The sequence below is a fragment of the Scardinius erythrophthalmus genome, assembly GCF_964197995.2.
Source record: "Scardinius erythrophthalmus genome assembly, chromosome: 5".
Lineage (NCBI taxonomy): Eukaryota > Metazoa > Chordata > Actinopteri > Cypriniformes > Leuciscidae > Scardinius > Scardinius erythrophthalmus.
In genome coordinates, this window is record NC_138225.1 from 29,334,845 (window position 1) to 29,354,737 (window position 19,893).

At 37.4% G+C, this 19,893-nt stretch overlaps 1 protein-coding gene across 8 annotated transcripts in view; it reads right to left on the reverse strand.

Annotated features, from left to right (window-relative positions):
* fam222ba (family with sequence similarity 222 member Ba) overlaps positions 1-19,893 on the reverse strand; it is a 58,711-nt gene that overhangs the window by 4,225 nt on the left and 34,593 nt on the right. For 7 of the 8 annotated variants that reach the window (XM_081364919.1, XM_081364915.1, XM_081364918.1 and 4 more), the window contains one exon: positions 6,633-6,827. The exons of the other annotated variant lie outside the window; for it this stretch is intronic. In XM_081364919.1, coding sequence (XP_081221045.1) covers positions 6,633-6,714 — 82 coding nt within the window. In that variant the 5' untranslated portion in view covers positions 6,715-6,827. The remainder of the gene's footprint in view (positions 1-6,632; positions 6,828-19,893) is intronic. 8 annotated transcript variants of the gene reach the window in all.

Sequence of the window (19,893 nt, forward strand, 5' to 3'; positions counted from 1 at the left end):
TTTCTCGACTGTTTACATTCACTTAAAAACCCAACCGACTATGTCTGCTATGACACTCGGCTAGATGGGCATGTTGTGAGTTTTTGTGTTTGTCTGTTACTCAATATTTGCGCGCATGAGTTCTCTTTCGCGTCTTCTTGCCTTTGAACGTTTAAATTGGCATGGCTTACATGAGTTTAGTTTAAAGATAGCAAAGCATGCCGTTTAGGTTTTACCAGCACTCGTGCCTATCAACACCCGGCCGGGTGATGACGGCGTAAATGACTGGTCATATCAGAGCATACGGCATTCACATTGAACAATGTTTAACATTAGCCTAACTCTGTCTGTCTGTTTTACGCATTGTTATTTTCAATAAACCATATTATAAATGCATATGCGTCAACATATTTTAGATGAACCACAGTGCAAGTGCATGCCGAACCGTAGTTGGAGAACGGTACAGTTCGATTTTTTACTGAGAACCGTTAAACCCCTACTTCCTATCAAATACTTAGAAGAACTAAAGAAGAACTATATAGAAGAACCAAAACCCTGTAAAAAATCTAGAAAAAAATAATTAAGGCATGTTTTCCACACAACTTCCAAGGAAGAATGATATATGCTCCAATATACAATAACAATACACAGTAACGTATACACTACCGGTCAAAATTTTGAGGTCAGTAGGAAATAAATGAATACTTTTATTCAGCAAGGATGCATTAAATTGATCAAAAGTATTTAAATACAAAAAATACAAAAAATATTTCAAATAAATGCTGTTTTTTTTTAACTTTCTATTCATCAAAGAAGTCTGAAAAAAATTATCAGTTTCCGCAAAAATATATAAAGCAGGAAATCTCCTTAGTACTGATCATAAGAAATGTTTTTTTGGAGCACCAAATCAGAATATTGCAGTAATGACTGCAGTAATGATGCTGAAAATTCAGCTTTGACAACACAGGAATTTATTACATTTTAAAATATATCAAAATAGAAACGCTATTTTAAATTCGAATAGTATTTAATATCAGAAAATACTGAATAAGTGAACATGTGAGGGGTGGTAGATGTGTATGTCTTTGTGAATGAAGGGCATTTAAATTCTGAAGAAATTCTTATCCTAACTAGCAAACACAAACATCAACATACACACATATACACAATCTGCTCTTGTTAATGACATTCAGGAAGTAGGAATCACAATTCTCACCTCCATCCTCCAACACCTCACACAACATTCAGAAGCCCTGCCATTCACTCATCTCATCTGTCTTTCTGTTTTTCCCTCTCCCTCTCCCTCTATGTGGGCTGTTGACTAAACAAAATGGCCCCTGACATTTCTTAGCTAAATAGCTTTCCTGCCAATCTCAGGCCATGTCAGCTACCTTCACCGGCTGCCCACATTTGCTCCCCTCCTAAAAGGAGAGAAGAGAGAATGAGGAGAATCAGAGGAAGAGATGGAGGAGGAAGAGCCATGCTGGGCTCAATAAATGAACCACCGCAGGACTAGAACAAGGAGCGAGGAAGAGGACAGTCATTATGTTAATAACTCACAAGGGTGCGCTCTCTCTATTTCCACCGCATCTTTCTCTCTGTCTTTGCCTTTCTCCCCTGTTGAGTGACATCCCGGGGGAGGCCGGCCGGCGATAATGAGGAGTCAATCTTGTTAGGATTAGACAACAACATACAGGTCGGCAGTCATGCAATCCATTCCGAGTACAGGAGAGGAGGGCAGAGGAAAGCGATCAGGTGACATTTAAACATGCACTGAGCATCTATGTAAATGTCTCAAGGGACTTTAACATCTCTAGAGCTCAGTGCCAGATCTGCTTAACTTCTATTCGGAATTTGTAATTAAAGGGATAGTCCACCTAAAAATGAACGTTCTGCCATCACATACTTGTATGCCTTTTTTATGTGGAACGCAAAAGGAGATATCAAGCAGAATGCTCAAGTTGCTCTTTTCCCTACAAGTGAATGGTGACCACAGCTGTCTCTGGTCCCCATCTACTTTGTGTTTATGCACTTCAGAAGTTCTATTTCAGTCGGACAAAACAGTAATTAAGATAAACGTAATTAATCTAAAAAAAAAAAAAAAAAAAAAATACTTGTTTTAGTAGCGGCCTATTTTTAGTCAGACTAACAGACTTTGATAATGCGACTGTAGCTTCATCCAGCATATAAACATTGTAGTCAGACTACAATTTTTCTCAAGGTACACGTGATCTTGAAAGAGATGATGCTTAATGTGTGTTTAATGCTTCAAATGTTTATTCAGAATTTTGCATGTACACTACTACTACCACTACCTACTAAAATGTTTGGGGTCAGTTCCCCCATTGTTACATATGTTACATGCAATTACTATAGTAATAACTATAAATTATGCTTAATTACATGCTACTAACCCTAAACCAAACCAAACCCTAATCCTAACGCTATATAATAGTAAGTATAAATGTATTTACTTAATATCACTCAGTACCTACATGTATAATTACATTGTGACAAAGACACCTTAAAATAAAGTGTAACCAAAAGTTATTTTAAATTGAAAATATATTTTTCAATATAACTGCTTTGACTGTATTTTTGACCAAATACAGCCTTGGTGAGCATAAGAGATTTCTTTAAAAAAAACTTGACCCCAACCATTTGAACGGTAGTGTAAAAAGCAACTTGGACATTATTCTAAACATCTGCTTTTGTGTTTTGTATTCAGAAGAGATTTTTCATTTCTTTTTTGAACTATCCCTATTTGAACTATAGTGTTTTGCACTAACTACCCCCCCCCCATCTCTCTCTCTCTCTCTCTCTCTCTCTCGCTCGCTCTCTCTCTCTCTCTCTCTCTCTCTCTCTCACTCTCTCTCATCAGCAGCAGTGATTTGAGGATCACAGTAATCAGCCAAACCCCAGGAGCGCCATTACAGACACACAGGGTTGTTACACAGCTATTGTCAGCCTTTTCTGTCTAAGCACACCATACACATCTCCCAACTGCCTTTTTCCCCTCAGCACAGACATCACACACACACAGACACACACACACACGCTTTTAAACTCTCTTTAATCCGTGAGACTGCTGATCTGAGTGGGTGTTCTTATATTGTCTTATATAGGGTTATTCCTCATGGAGAAGCAAAGCCTCCTTCTATTCATCTCTTTCTTCTCATCTAAAGCCATCTCTTCCTCCCCGCTCATCTCACCTTCTTTTCAGCTCCCTTTGAAAGAGTTCAGAGAGAGAAAAGCAAAAGAAACCATGCTCTATTTAGACAAAAGACTATCTTTTTTTGACCCAATGTATTTTCATGGCTTGCATTCCTGCATTCCAAGGTATATTCTGGCTCTTCCTGCGTCTCCCGAGTTCCCTGAGGGAAACTGTGCCAGTGCCAGATGTGCTCCAGTATCATCTGGACCACAACAGGGAGCACATGAATTTGAAAGGGCAGTTAATGACATGCCATGGGACGTTTAAACCAGCATATGCATCATTACATTACATGATTTTGAGTGCTTCAAACAACTGAGGCTTCTCTGAATCTTTCAGTTTGGAAGTCGGGGGGAAACTGGATAGTGTTAACCTAAAATGCAGTCATTTACCAGATTTAAAAAATCACATGGGTGAGACACAATGACGTTCAGGTAGGGCTAAATTTCTTTTTTTTTTTTTTTAAACCCAATTGTGATATTTCAGATAAAATGTAACTTTAATTAGAGCTTCAGGTTTGCTGTACTCGTTTGTAGGGCTATTATTATTATTATTATTATTATTATTATTAATAAATAAAATACTAAACAAAATAAGAAATATATTACTGTAGTATAACAAAATATTTAATAACAAATCTTTTTTAAATTGCAATACTAATATTTGTCTTAAACCAGGATTCACTACAGGTTTAAAAACACTAATTGAAAATCGGATAAAAAGGGTGGCACACATCGTGTTTCCGAATGCACATTTATGGGAAGCAGAATTTACTGCAAACCGAGCCTGAGACACAGATAACACTTATCATGAGATCCATGCGTGTAAAAGAACATTTGATAAGCCATATTACAATTTAGATTTTTCGGTTTTAAATTTGATTATTCATTCAGCTCAACCTTGAGGTTAATATTTCTATCATTTACATTTTATTTTCATGGAGGAGACAATTTGAATATATAAAATTGACACTAAAAGCCATATTTTGATCAGAGGATTAAATTGAAATAGAGGTTTATAGAATGAAATTGTGTTATTTGAGCCCCAATGTATCAGAAAACAGCCATAAATCAATTGTTCAGAAGTTTCTGCCCATTTATTGGCTAACACATGGCTATGCACTATTAAATAAATGGAATTATCAGAGAAATGAAAACAAATAAGTTAGGTTTTTTTTTTTTTTACCACCAGGTAAAAAAAGGGACTGGATGTGGACCATTAAAGCTTGATTTTCATTTATGTTTTTGTCCAGTTCATTGGCATTTCTGTGACGTTCTATAAAACAACATCAGTAACATCACAGCAAAGCACGTGGCAAATGAAGGAATCCTCTACAGTTGCTCTCTTCAGAGACAAACACTCTTTGCCTGTAGTTATAGGTCTAACTTCATTGAGTCTTGCGGTTTTGTGCAATGTTTAATGCATCAGATGTATGCCTCGAGTTCCTCTTTCCTACCTGTTCTCCCCCTGTAATTCCTGTAGTTAGTAGTATGACTCCATCTCTTTCTGCATTCCCACTAGTTAGAAATACGACTTCCATCTTTCTGTGATTTCTGTTCTCTCCTGCAGTTAAAGATATGTCCTCAGCCTCTCAGTAATTGCCGCCTGATGAGGGTCTTCCTGAGGCGATGTGAGACTCATCAGTCTCCGGGCCATCGGCACTCCCCCGGCCGCGTGTCTCCATAGCATCATTTGTCATCCTGATGGAGAGCTAATCTGACAGGATGTCTGCCCACAGACGGAGAAGGCGAGATACTCTGTCTGTACGTATCCTTTTCCCTCCTTGCCTGACTCAGTTTCTCTGTTTGTCTGACTCTCATTTTCTCGCTGCCTCTGTATGCCACTTATCTGCCTCAATCTATCTCTCTGTGAGCGGTGTGGTTCAGCAGGTGTCTGTCCTTGTAAACCGCCCTAATAAAAATCCTGGGATTTGACAATCTGTCTCAGCAAATATGCTTTTGCTCACACACTGCTCTCTTTCCCCCCCTCATTCCATTTCCTTTCTTTCTCGGTTCTGTTTAGTTTCTTGTCAGACATTTATCTGCTTTTATAGATCCGTTTTAATCTTGTCATTTCTTCAATGCACTTAATTGCCATTTTTGACAACGTCTGTATGAATTTGTGGTATTAAAACAGACACATAACATGCACAGCATGAAAGAATATTTGTCAGGTTCATTTGAGACTGCTGAGAGGAAGGTAAACAGGAGCATGAAAGGAATATTCACTCAAAAAAATGAAAATTCTGTCATAATTTATTCACCTTCATGTCGTTTCAAAACTGGTTGACTTACTTTCTTCTGTTCAATCCAGAAAGATGCACTTTTCCAGACCATTAAAGCAAAAGATGACAAAAAGCACCATAAAAGTAGTAATTATGTGTGAGGCACTTTTGTGGTTTACATAGAAAAACATTATTTTATTTATTATGTAGTTGTCTTCATTCGGCTTGTTTTCTGTGCAGTTTGTTTTTGGTAAGATTTCTGCTCATTCGTGGAGTATCACATCATGCCCAGTTTCAACTGTTTAGTTAAATGTTTTATTTGTTTCCTACACTATATGTCTTATCATGAGGAGTATTGTTGACGGAAATGTCCGGCTTTCCGTGTTTTCACTGTTATACGCTATTACACATCTTCTGGAAGAGTACTGAATCTCCTGATCAAAACACATGCGAAGAATATGCAGAAACAAGCGATATCATATGTAAGTAGATATGTAAGTGTGTATCATTATGTAAGCATATGTAAAATAACGCGATCATCAACATTAAACAGCATATAAATTAAAACTGCCTAATGTTACTGAATGTAATGTCGAGGTCGGGGGGCCATGAAACTTTGTGAAAATGATCAAAAATGTCTTTTAGCTAAATATATAAATAAATGTAAAAATAGGGGAAATAAACCATTGTCTTTAATTTTGAAGGCAGAAGTTCAACAAAACCTAAAAATATAAAATGTCTCCCCTGTTTATCCTGATGTACTCCCTGCTATATTTGTAAATCTTTAAAAATGAGTGATGTGCTATATTTTTCTGAAGCTCTGTGATACAGTTGGGTGAGGAAAAACTAAACAAAATGTAAGTCATTATTCTCGCAAACATTTTGAAAATACACAAAAGTGTTTAAGATCTTATAGCTGAAATAGTTTATCAGTGAATAATGATTTTCTGTCTTTTTTCACACAAAACTCTCATGTAACTTCAAGAGTTGGAACATAGCACATGATTCATTTGGACTACTTTATGGTGCTTTTTGTCATTTTTGGAGATTCACTTTCCCTGGTCACCTATAATCTTCATTTTATGAAAAAAAGCAGCATCAACATTCTGCTTATTTTATTTATTATCTTCTTTTATGCTCCACATAAGAACAAAACGGTTTGGTGAGTGATGATAGAAATTTAAACTGTTTTTTTGTTTTTGTTTCGGTACTTACATTTCTGAAGTCCAGTGTTCATCTGCGAGTGGGGGTGGAGCTGAAGGGAGAGATCACCTGGCCCTGGCAGACAGGCCAGCATCTCATACACACACTCACACACACACGCACACACTCACACACACACCCACACTCACACACACACACACACTCACTCACTCCTAGAGCAACATGGGCCAAACACTCCGCCTCACACTATAGAGAAGAAAAAGAAAAGAAAAAAGAGAGAAAAAAAGGAAAATTAGATATTACTGTAAGCACCTCAGTACCAAGTTCCGGCCCAACACTAGGAACTTACGCACCAGAGGAACCTTTTCATAGTTCCTACTTCCTAGAACTACTGGCGGTACCCGCTTTTTGGCATGTTCGCACCGCAGGAACTAGGAATGATTTTAGTTCTAGGAACTCCTTTTGGGGGAACTAAATTAGCTCCTACTTCAGAGTAGGGTCTAAACCAGCACTATAGGAACTATCCGTGACGTTACTGATTGGCCGAACGTATGGAAAACACCGGCACCCGCCATTAAAAAAAAACCTGTGTACACACAGATTATAGCCTTTATATTTACTCCACAAACTAACTCTACGAACATGGAAAACAGTGATAGATGGACCTCTCAACCGTTACGCTGAGGAGAAAATCCAACACAACTTTGGGCCAAGCAAAACATGATTATGTACATCTGCTCAGCTAGCGACATTGGACATCAACCATACGGAAAATGCAAATACTTTTTCATATACTGTCTACTTTCTTTGTATAACAGTATCTAATAACGTATTAGACAGGACAGACTTAAACAGATCATAAACTAATGGAGAATAGGAGCACTGTGCGCTCAGGCTCTGGATTTCTCAGCACCATCAAAATAAAAGTCACAACAACAAGTGTGGCTTACGTCACTTCAGAGTTCCTACTGGCAGTGCGAATGCAACCAGGAAAATGGCCCTAGGACTAGGGGAACATTTCGTTCTCGGGGAACCACTCTGGTGGCTAGTTCCTAGTACTAAGTTCCTAGAACTACCCGGTGCGAAAGCCCCTACTATGTCAATGTCATTCACTTTGGTTCTAGTCTCGCGTAGCCAGACCTTCAGACTGACGGCAGAAGGTCTGGACTCTATCGCAGCTTTTCTTGGCCAAGGCCCGCCCAAGAGGATGTCTGACTGACAATCAAACAACAAAAGAAAAAGGGAAATCACTCACTGCTCTTGACTAATAACTTTAGTAGCTTTAAAAAGAATCTATGTAAATATAATTCATACAGTGAAGAGAGTGTAGTGTTGCAGTATATAGTGTTATATTTTTACATTTGATTACTTTATTCAGTTTCTAAGTAGGCTTTAAGCTGAATACTATATTGTTAGATAGACTTACATGAAAAAGCATTGTTTATTTATTTATTTCTACTGTATTTGTCCCATTTTAGTAATTTTAATTGTGCCTAGAATTAGTTTCTGCTGTAGTATCGAAATTGGTATCAAGAATTAAAAAAAATTCTTGTAAAAAAAACCCAAAACACTTGTATAAGGTTTTGGTCTTATTGCCCACTAATTGTGTTAAATAATCATGATTACAACATCGATTGATGATTATGATTTTGCCACAATTGAGAAGCCCCACTTCACATAACTGAACACCAGATATGTTCTGATTAGCTGTGATTGAGTCGTGTTGTGCAGCATTTTTGCATTCAATAATTGTTTAGTGTAATTATTGTTAACTAAACCTATGAAAAATGTCCTTTGTTAATTGAAATTGCTGAAATTAAACAAGTTTGTTGAACTTCTAAAATGACCAAATAAAATAAATAAAAGCAAAAATATATAAAAATAAAAGTAAAGAACACAGTCCAAAATACAGAGAGAAGACAACAACAATCCACTGATACATGTAATATTAGAGGTTTGAGGTTTGTGAACTGATGGAGGCCTACAGTCTTCATTATGGTTAATAAAAATACAAAAATAACTCAATTGTGATATTAAATAAAACAAAAAATTCAAAATGTGTCTTTTGATTTAGAATTACGCGATTATATGATTTTAAAGGGATGGTGTGCATTAAGAAAAGGTGCAAAACAAATGACTCACAAACATGTTTTGGATCATTTTCCAACATAACAGGAGCAATGAGATAATTACCATCTGTCAGTTTTACACACACATTTTCACTGAATTCATTAAAACTCAGCAAGTCTTCTAATCAAGTGTGTCGTGAGGAATGCATCCAAACATTAATTCAAATGTGCGTTTGAGTGCAATTTCACACATATTTATGTGAGCAAATGAATTGCATGGCAGAGAACCAGTGATAAAAGAACCAGTGATAAACTTAGCAATGATAGCTGCAAAACTTTGGATTCACATCAATTAACCAACCAACTAACTAATCAAGTGAAGGTTAGAATATCAGAATATCTAAATATCCTTCTCTTTAATCATCTTTTTTGTCAACCGAGTGTGTTCAGAGCAGCAAAAACCCTTCTCGTACCCAAGCCACTCTTACTAATCGTACAGCAGCAGGCAAAACACACTTAATATGAAATCTGAACTTCAATTTAACATCAAACATACCAGCCAGAGTGCTCTGACCGTGCCTCAGGCACTTCATCTCTCTCTCTTTCTTCACCTTCACATCCTCTACCCGTCTTCTAGTGTGAGTGCTGTGATCTAAGGTGACCTTTGCTAAATTCCAAACTTTCACATCAAGCATAGCGTTAGTTCTGGCAGGTCACGTCAGTCAAGCTCGCATCAGTGTCTACGTATATGTGAATATGACGCCTATCACAACATATAAGATCCATTCAGTATTATCAACAGCTTTATAGCATTGCTCAGGAGCTAATTACCCTCCTCCATCCCCAGAGTGATCAACTGCTAGGTAATGCATATATCGAATCAGCCAATCAAATGGCAGCAACTCAATGCCTTTAAGAATGTAGACATGGTCAAGACGAACTGGTAAAGGTTAAACTGAGCTTCAGAATGGGAAAGAAATGTGATTTAAGTGACTTTGAAGGTGGCATGGTTGTTGAGTTTGATTTTGTGGTCTGAGAATTTCAGAAAATGCTGATCTACTGGGATACAACCATCTGGTTTACAGAATATATGTACCTCCACATTGTTTAAATGCCACAGCCTTCCTGAGTATTGTTGCTGACCACCATGTTCATCCATTTATGACATCCATTTATACAGTGTGTGTACCCATCTTCTGATGGCTGAACCCAGCAGGATAACAAAGATCAAATCATCTCAAACTGGTTTCTTGAACATGACAATGAGTTCACTACACTCAGATAGACTCCACAGATCTCGGGAGAGTGGAACGGGAGAGTCTCATCATGGATGTGCAACCAATAAACGATGCTACCAATGTCAATATGGACCAAAATATACCGTATTGAATCCATGCCATGAAGAATTGAGGCAGTTCCCAGGTGAAACTAGGTGTAATGTAGTTTTTGGCATAAGATGATAGCTTCAACAGAAGCATATACACTATCAATTAATAGTAGCTCACTGTAAGGGACCGAATTTCACACAGAATAAATTTCACACAGAAAAAAATAAGTTTTTCTTTAAAATCAACTCCCCATCATGACAATTAATGGGATTTTTACTTCTCGAACCCAACTGTAGCACTCTATAACAGTACACTGAATGTTAAATATCATCTGATGGGCTGTGTGATTGGGTCATGTCGTGAAGCATTTTGGCATGGTGCGGACACCCAAATTGCTGTATTATACCAGGTGCTGCATGTGGCAGCTTGAGTCATTCCACCCTCTCTGAATCAGCAACAGCGATGGATAGCGCTGGTGATTTGTGGTGAGAAACTACGCATACAAACATGTACTACATCATCTCACTGCACACTGACACCAGACGGAAACGATTAAAACATGTATAAGTAGACAAACAGTTCAGACAAGAAGCAATTATAAACCAAACAACTCTGACAAGGCAGCACAAGGCCAGACAGAAAAAGGGAGAGAGAGAGAGCAAGAAACAAAGAGTTAGGCTAGTATGTAGTGAAAGGTCATGATGGCAGCTCATTAAAATCCTGGCAGTGCACTAACAGCGCAGCAGGGTAAGAAACCAACATGCTCGCTCTTTATCAGATATACCTGAGCTCTTATCTGAAACCTTGTGAGCTGCCTCACTGTCTTCTGTCTAAATAGGATGCCTTCTGAGGAAGCTTTATGAGTGACTGATTAGTAACTCAAATAGTGTTCCACATGTGAGACTCGACTCACTTTAAGAGACTGTTGTTAGCATGTTGCTAAGCTAATGGCACACTACTCTAATAAAGTACAAAAATAAAAAGTACACATAAATATTGGGTAAAATAATCAACTTTAATTACACTGAACTCTCTTTATCAATACGTTTCAATATTGAATGAAACAAGTTTACTTATGATCGATATTTTTCTCTCCTCGTTTTCTTCAATTGATTTTTTCACTGACGGTGCTTCATCCATTTGTTCCTCTCAGCCTGAATCTTTGATTTCTCCTCTGTCCTCACGTGGTGCTTGTATGCGTGCTGAGTCTCAAACACAGGGTCCTGTCTAGATGAAAATATCTACACAGAGATGAGAAAAATACAACCAGAGGCGTAGCAGTGTTTATATCAGCCAATAAATTATTTTTGATTGTGCATGCTCACTGTCATTGCCCTTGTTTTTACATTAAGATTACGTTTGCTGTAATCTAACGCTTACTCAAAGTTTAAAGGTCCAATATGTAACAATTTTGTAATAAAATTTCCGAAAATAACTTGCACAGTGTGATATATTTCCTCCAGTTGTGTACTTACAATATCTCAAAAGTCACCAAAGATTTTTTATTTCAGAGAAATTCCGATTTTAAATAACTGTCCGTCCCGGAAAAGAAATGTCGCCTCTCAGTGACGCAATGTCTGCACTATCCTTTTTTTCCGGTGTGGACCATGTGATATTACACCACACCGGAATATCACATGGTCAAATGTGGAAGTGGTGGTTATGCGTTATAGCCATAGATAGACTGTATGGTTATAGCTGTTATGAATCACGATTACTCTTTGGCGAGTATTGAGGTGCCAACAAAACGAAAGCGTCCATATTCGGATACACGCAGACTGTGTGACAAACAGAGGAATAAAACCCGGGTAAATATCGGCCAGGCGTTTTCGAGATGGAGAGAGCTGCGCGACAATCTTGGACTTGACAGAGACTCTGCTCTCGCGAGTGTATTGATACAGGTAAGCAAATCAAATGTTTTTTATTGTACAAGTAACGTAATAGTTACAGTAAAGATGATTTAAATAGATATGGATTAATGACAAATAGCTGTAAGTTGTAACGGGATAATATAGCACAACATTTCACGTTCCTTGCAGTTCATTAATTATGATGACATAAAATAATACGATCAGACATACAGGTAATACAAAAACGAATAAATTACCTCATCCGTGATCATGATTCATTAATTCCATTTAGATACATCGCTAGATGGTGAAAACGCATTAAAAACGACATCTCTTATCGTCACCTCCTTCATAGCGTCATCAAGCTTCGCCTTTGTTATTGTTGGAAACTGCGCCCTCTTGTGGTGAATTTTTTTTTTTTACATATTGGAGCTTTAACTTTTAAAAAACGACTTATTTAATAACACTATTAAAATGTAATCTTTAGCTAATCTTAAAATGAATATATTTTTTCATACTCGATGCGAAAATTCACATACGATTAAAAATACATAAACATAAATATTCCATAAAAATAATTATCGGTTGCAATTTTAGGTGCATTCCTATAGATTAATCTTATATGCCCCTTACTTTATTCAGCAAGGATACATTAAATTGTTGTGACAGTAAAGACATTTCCAACGTAATAAAAGATTTCTAATTTCTTTTGAACTTTCAATGCATCAGAGAATCCTGATTTTTTTTAATAATAATTAATATTCCATTAATAATAATAATAAATGTTTCTTAAGCAGCAAATCAGCATATTAAAATGATTTCTGATAACTGGTATAATGCCATTACTGGAATAAATTACATTTTTAAATATATATTAAAATAAAATGTTATTTTATATTGTAATATTTCACAATACTGTTTTACTGTATTTTTGATATGCAGCCTTGGTGAGTATAAGAGACTTCTTTCAAAAAACAATAAAAAAATCTTGTTGACCTGGATGACTGGTATAAAATTATAAATATGTGAAGCAAAAAGTTCCATCAGAACAGTCCAAACTGCTCCAAAGTCAAAACACACATAAATTCACCTCTGTCATATCAGAGCTGGTGGAAAAACTCTATCTGTTAGAGGGAGAGAAAGACAGGAAGAGAGAAAGTGAGTCTGGATTCTCAATGGCTGGGGATGTTTGGGTCAGACCGCATCTGATAAAAGACTTTTCTAAAAGACTCCACTGCTTTTTCTCTTTCTTTGTGTGCATGGGAGGCTGAATGTGGGAGAAGAAAGGATAGAGGGAGGAAAGTGGAGTGGAAGTGAGCTATTTAGAAAATGACTACAGTAAGCTGTAATCAGGCTCTGGTGGGGCTGAGCTCTGGAGCTCAGACAATCTGCCTACACTGGCCTTTACGCTCAGGAAAAACACAGGCTAATTACACTAAAATATACACATACAATAGAGGGAGAAATCCAATGTACGCTTGCATGTACAGTTTTCCAGGAACACAAAAAGCTATTGAGTGAAATGACTTTTCAGGGGAAGAGCTGGGAGGAGAGATTGTGATTATCATTTATGAGGACTATGGAGGAGGACATCAGGTGGGTGGGGGGAGGTGAGAGCTCACATTTAGATTTTTTCAAAAGCTTTACCCATGAATACGAGAACGGCTCAATAGGAGGGAGAGAGAGAAAGCAACGCTGCTTGTAAATAAACGTTCACATTAGTGCAGGCCCATTTAGAACATCAATTTATATAGCAGCCTGAATAGATTGTTAGCTGCGTGTTGAAGACACGCAGGCATGTTGCTGTCAGCGTGTTACTGATGACTTAAGCACATCCCCTAAACGGCACGCTCTTTTTTTTGTTTTTTTTTTCTGGGAGAGATATTCTGAGAGGTTTTTTTGGGCTAACAGTGTCAATTTTAAGCATATGAGAGTGTGTGACACGCAGTTTGAGAGATATACAGTAAGCAGTCAGAGAAAAATGCAGCTAAAAGCCTGTGATAGTGAGAAAGAAAGAAAGAAAGAAAGAAAGAAAGAAAGAAAGAAAGAAAGAAAGAAAGAAAGAAAGAAAGAAAGAAAGAAAGAAAGAAAGAAAGAAAGAAAGAAAGAAAGAAAGAAAGAAAGAAAGAAAGAAAGAAAGAAAGAAAGAAAGAAAGAAAGAAAGAAAGAAAGAAAGAAAGAAAGAAAGAAAGAAAGAAAGAAAGAAAGAAAGAAAGAAAGAAAAATAGAAAGAAAAATAGAAAGAAAAATAGAAAGATGAGGAGAAGAGATTTGGACTTGAGTAAGTGGAAGAGAAAAATATATGAAGCCATTATTTAAGCAACAAATGAAGTAATAAAGCATTGACACTTCTCTAATTAAAGGTTAACAGCAATGAAAGATTAATAGAAGAGGTGAAAAGAATTAAAGCTTAAACCAGAGACACATTGGCTGTCTGAACACTTCAGAGTGGAGACTCCCATGATGAGATATACATTATGTGCTGGTATTCAGGAATATGCCATGTTGCGGTAATGAACACACATACATTGTTTTTGTGGGCACTTCAAAATACCATGAATAATTCTCCAGGGTGGGCCATTTATATGGATACACCGTAATAACATGGGAATGGTTGGTGATATTAAAGTCCTGTTTGTGGCACATTAGTATATGTGAGGGGGCAAACTCCTCAAGATGGGTGGTGACCATGACATATACTAATGTGCCACAAACAGGACTTTAATATCACCAACCATTCCCATGTTATTACGGTGTATCCATATAAATGGCCCACCCTGTAGATACTTTAAGCCCAAAATATACTTCAGTTTTGGTGTGAACGCTGAACGTACGCATACAGCGGAATATGTAGCCTTTCAAAGTATACTTCATTTGACAGTGTGTATGAACACACGCACTGGACGCATGCACACAAGAAATCTTTTCAGTATCTGCGCTATGTTTGTCCAGAAGTTATGACCGATAAAAAATCTGTATCCGAAAAATTAGGCAGCTGACTTGTCTCGCTGCCTTATAGGCAATGACTCTGCAGGCAGCATCTGTGCATGAAACTGATTTCAGACAGACTTCTGAGTAGGCGAAACAGTTTAATGATCTACTACAGCTAAATAGAGTGAGCTTTGGTGAGAACTAAACAAATATTTAATTACTATAATAGTAATTTCTCGCTAGAAATTACATCAGAAGTGGAAAATGTAGGTCAAAAACATTACATTTACACACAAACTGACCAGCAAACGCAACTTTCAGATGCCATCTTTCTTTTTCTGGCTCAACTGTCACCAAAAAGAAAGCACAGGATTGAAAGATATCAAAGGCAGCGAAGGATACATCTATGCTGCCTTCAAAAATCAATCAGATGAAGGCATCTCAGGAGACAGGAAGTGAAGCTAACATCGGATTTGGAAATGCCTTGATGCCTTAGTTCCTACCTTACAATGCGTCCTCCGAAGGCAGCATTTTTCAGATGAGTTTTCGGATGCAGCCAAAATGTCTTTGTAAACTCGAAGCAGGAAATTTATTTTGACAGCGTGTGGGACTTTTATTTTGAAAGTGCTGAGAACACCAGTGTAGGCCTCTGTGCGCAACGATCGGTCCATGTGAATCGGATGTGGACAGTTCAGCTGTCACTGGACACGCATGATCGACAAATTTAAATCCTTGATTTCAAGTTATGGTGCACAACAGTGGGCCTCTACGTCATGTTCATTGTGTGTGATTATTTCAGCAATTATCATGATGTGAAAATTTGATACCATCGCATACCTAATATACATATAGCGCAAATCACAGCATATATTTATATGACTAAGACCACTGACAATATGCAAACTTTATTCAAATGAGCAGGAACTTCCAATGAAAGTACAGACAGTGATCAGTCAGTGTTTAGAGTAGGAACGCCTACAAGAAACCAACAGCACAGCGACATGGTGACCTCCAGCGATTTAATCATGGCAGTGTGAGCGATTGAGAGAGCCTCTGACATTTCTACTCATGATCATTCAGCCACTGAACATAAGGTGTGAGTGCAGTAGAAACTGAGCGATTTGTGGGTGTGCGAGAGTGTGAATAAACGTGTGAAAAGATCAGACTAGTAAATGTGAGTAAGCGTGACTGTTTATATGCATGAAAGAGAAAATGCGGATAGAGCCAGCTTTAGGGCAAGAAATAAAATGATGTGTATCCAATTCATTAATATATCTTCATTTCTACTCTAACATATAGAAGAAACAACCAGGAAACGCAATATGTAGGATGTGTGCGTGTGTGTGTATGTGTGTCGACCACTTACAGTAAGGTGATGTGTGAACAATGAACCACAGTCCAAATGAAAAGGTGTTGATGCTCTCTGCATTTTTATTTATATCTGGACCTGCCTGAGAAAGGCTGTGTGCCCCATAACGTGTCAAAAACAAGAATAACGTTGAGAAAAAGGAAGCAGACCTGAAGAGAGACAGAACAGAACTGCACCACATGCCTCGTCACAATGTTATTCCAAAAACAATGCATCTCAATTGTTCAGCAGCATATGGGTGTACATCTTTATTGTGTTGCCAAATTCAGTATAAGGATTTCACTTTAAAAGCCATACTAAAAGTAGAAGGTGGAAAGAGAGATTGATCGCTTATGAGAGGAAGAGCCACTCACTAGATATTGGAGTTGTATCTGGGCGCAGTAAATCATTGGATGTACCCTGCAGACACACAGCCATTAACTGCTTCATACACTAACAACTGGAATCACAATTGAACAATTCTGCTTTCAATTCCTTAATTCTTTTAGTACTTGTTTGGTTATGCTAGAGGCGCAAAAATTACATTTGATTTTTTAAGTACACATAAAACTAAATTCCTTAATTACTTTAGTACTTTTTTGTACATGTTTGGTTATGCTAGTGTCGCAGAACTTAATTTTATTTTTTAAGTACACTATTAATTAATTACTCAATTTTGAATTGGATGTGACACTTTTAGTCAGTGAGTGAGTGGTTCAGTGAGTAACTCAAGAACAGCTCTAGCCCTGTTTACACCTGGAATTAAGATGCATTTTGGTCGATCACAAATAGATGAGGGAGACACATACCCGTTCACACCTGGTATTTTAAACCCAACCCTATGCGGACACACTGTCGCCATTGGCTAGAAAATTTTCCTCGCCAGACTTTTTACATGGAATTGACTTGACTTTTTATTGTAATAAAATCTTATTGTAATAAAATAAAAACAAATAATCAAACTACAAGCAATAGCAATAAACACAATAGAACAAAGACGCAAATTAAATAAACAGTGCTGTTTCATGTAGATCTAACAGATACAAATTAGGTACATTATGTACAAACGTTATTCAGTCAAGAGCATTGAGTGACTTTTTTGTAGCGAGTCTGTTGTTCGATTAACATTAAAAACATAGACAGCAGCAGGAATATTAATCTGCTGTCACTTTAAGATTTAATGCACAGATCCAATATACTGATATTGTACACATGCATTTTATTTATCGACTGTTTATGTTCACATAACATATAACCGACTATGTTTACTAGGATACTCGGCCAAGACAGGCATTTTGACATTTTTTGTGCTAAATTGTCCATTCAAGCACAAGACGACATGAAAGAGCTAAATTCGGTATGATTCGGATGTGCAGTTTGCACACACAAAACTTCTCACACAGCCTGCGCTAGTTATCTTTTGCTTCTTCTTGCACTTGAATGTTTAAATTTGCATGGCTTAAAAATGCCTGCAAATGATAAACTTTCATGACAATGCAGCATTGCGAGTGATTTACTTGCATTATAGAGGGTTGAATCCGTCTCTTTTGTCCATTTTCAACCACTTCTGTCCTGATTTCTTCGAGGGGAGGGGTTTGTATGTTTTTTTCCCCAGATCTTTTGATCTACTGGACAAAATAAGATCACGCAATTTACATATGAATGCGGCCAGAGATTATACACATACGGAAAGCATTAGCTTTAGTTTCTACTCTGATAGCCGCAAGAACGCACTGAACGCGATGAGTGCGTGTTAGAAATCAGGAATGATTCCATTAAAAGAATTAGCTCATAAGAATCAGACTATGCACACATAAACATCAATATGTTTCTGTAAGAAGCTATGTTACCATCCAAGTTGTGAATTTAATTTATGTGAATGATTGGATTATTACACAAACAAGAATAAAGCAGAGTTTACATGCCATCCCACACTGCGTATTCAATTATAGATTTAACTAAAATCAAACAAAGAAACGAATTAGTACAACATGGCCATGATTTAACTAAAATTAGTGAATGAATCAATGAAATGTGGCCACAAATGAATATGTTTTGGAAACAAACTCATATTTCCTGGCCATTATGTTTATTTCTTCTTGTTGCATGCCAAGTACGGACATTTTTTGATGAAATTATTTGCATCTTGGTGTTTCCAAATTAAAAAAAATGTATGTGATAACTTGATAAGCCAAAATCACATAAAAATAGGTGAATGGAAATCCGCCTAGTGTCTTAATGGTGCATGGTGAATTCTGCTGTAGAGTTTCTCATGCACACTGGAAACAAAGCAGAAAAATAAAAAATAAAAAAATAAAACAAAATGAGAAATGTTTCAAGAACAATCAGCTTTTCTTATGCAATAGGATGCAGTTATCAAAACACCTCACATCCATCCCACCACCACCAGAAAAACCTGCAAGAGCAGCAAGACCATATAAAGTAAAAAACGTCATTTTTAAAACCACACAATGACATACCTAGATTACCCAATCTAATGTAAAACCACTAGGGAGTGAGTGTCCCATCACATGCATTCTTCATATACCAGACGTCTGTGCTTGTTCACAATAACACAAGTATAAAAAGGCTCACAAAACAGGATGAAGAAATGACAGAGTGAGACAATTTCATTTATAAAAAGATTCATCCATTTACTGCTCATCCATTTGCCCAAGAAGCCTGCAGCTCATCCAAAATTGGACACCCTGGTGATAAATTGCGGCAAAAGGAAAAAAGGAAGGAAGAAGGGGATGATTTTTTAAAGGGCAGGGGAAAAGCTGTATGTCTGCCTCTGGTTAGTGTGAGGGCCACTCTCTCTTGGATACAGACAGCTGCCATCGCATCCCAGAGTGCATTAGAAGAACACGCCCATCTCAACAGCTGTCCCCGTGCACACAAATGCCCTTCAACCGATACTGGACAAACCCAAAGTTTAACAGTGAGAGGAACCGAATCAGCCTAGAGTGCAGCTTGACTCTTCATCATGATTTGTCACGTTTACGCCTCCTTACAGCGATCTATGGCAAGCCTCCGCCAGCCATACCCTTCCCTCATCCATCATAATGTGGGCGGCCCAATTGCTCCAGAACCTCTAAACCGCAGCATCCACACAAACACTTTACAGGAACTAGTTTGGGCCAGGCTCTCATTCTGGGAGCAGGTTGGTCTTTGTGTATAGAGCTCTAAGACAAAGCAAAGGTTGATGAATGGCCACTGAAGATATTTAACACACAGAGACACAAAAAGCACAAATAGCTGAAGGTGTCTGATCAATGCGAGTAAATCATGTCCCTACAATAACAGACTGGTGTGTAAAACTCTTGGACGTATTTGAAAGTTTATGCCGCAAACTTTAGGTACTACACATACTTTTGAAAATCCAGTGTTTAGTTGATCCTGATAATCACTCATTGTAACAGTTGTAAACACAATGGCTTGCTTCTTCCATAAGTGGGTTTGCCGTCATGGCATCTTTGTCTTCAGGCAGACCATTAAAGAACGTAACACACACGACGTCTCCCAGAAATCCTGATTCAACCAATTAGATGTCTTAAAAAATCCTGTAGTGTTACCAATTTTGTGTGCCATATGCATCAGACATTCAGCCAACGGCCAATGTGAAGAACACTGAATTGAGTTCTCTTTCACGTCTTCTTGCCCTTGAATGGGCAATTTCATTGAAAATCACTGTCTTTCATTTGTGTCTTTGTTTTATTGTGTTTATTTGTGCTACTGCTTGTAGTTTGATGATTTGTTCTTATTTTATTACAGAGACTGTTCACT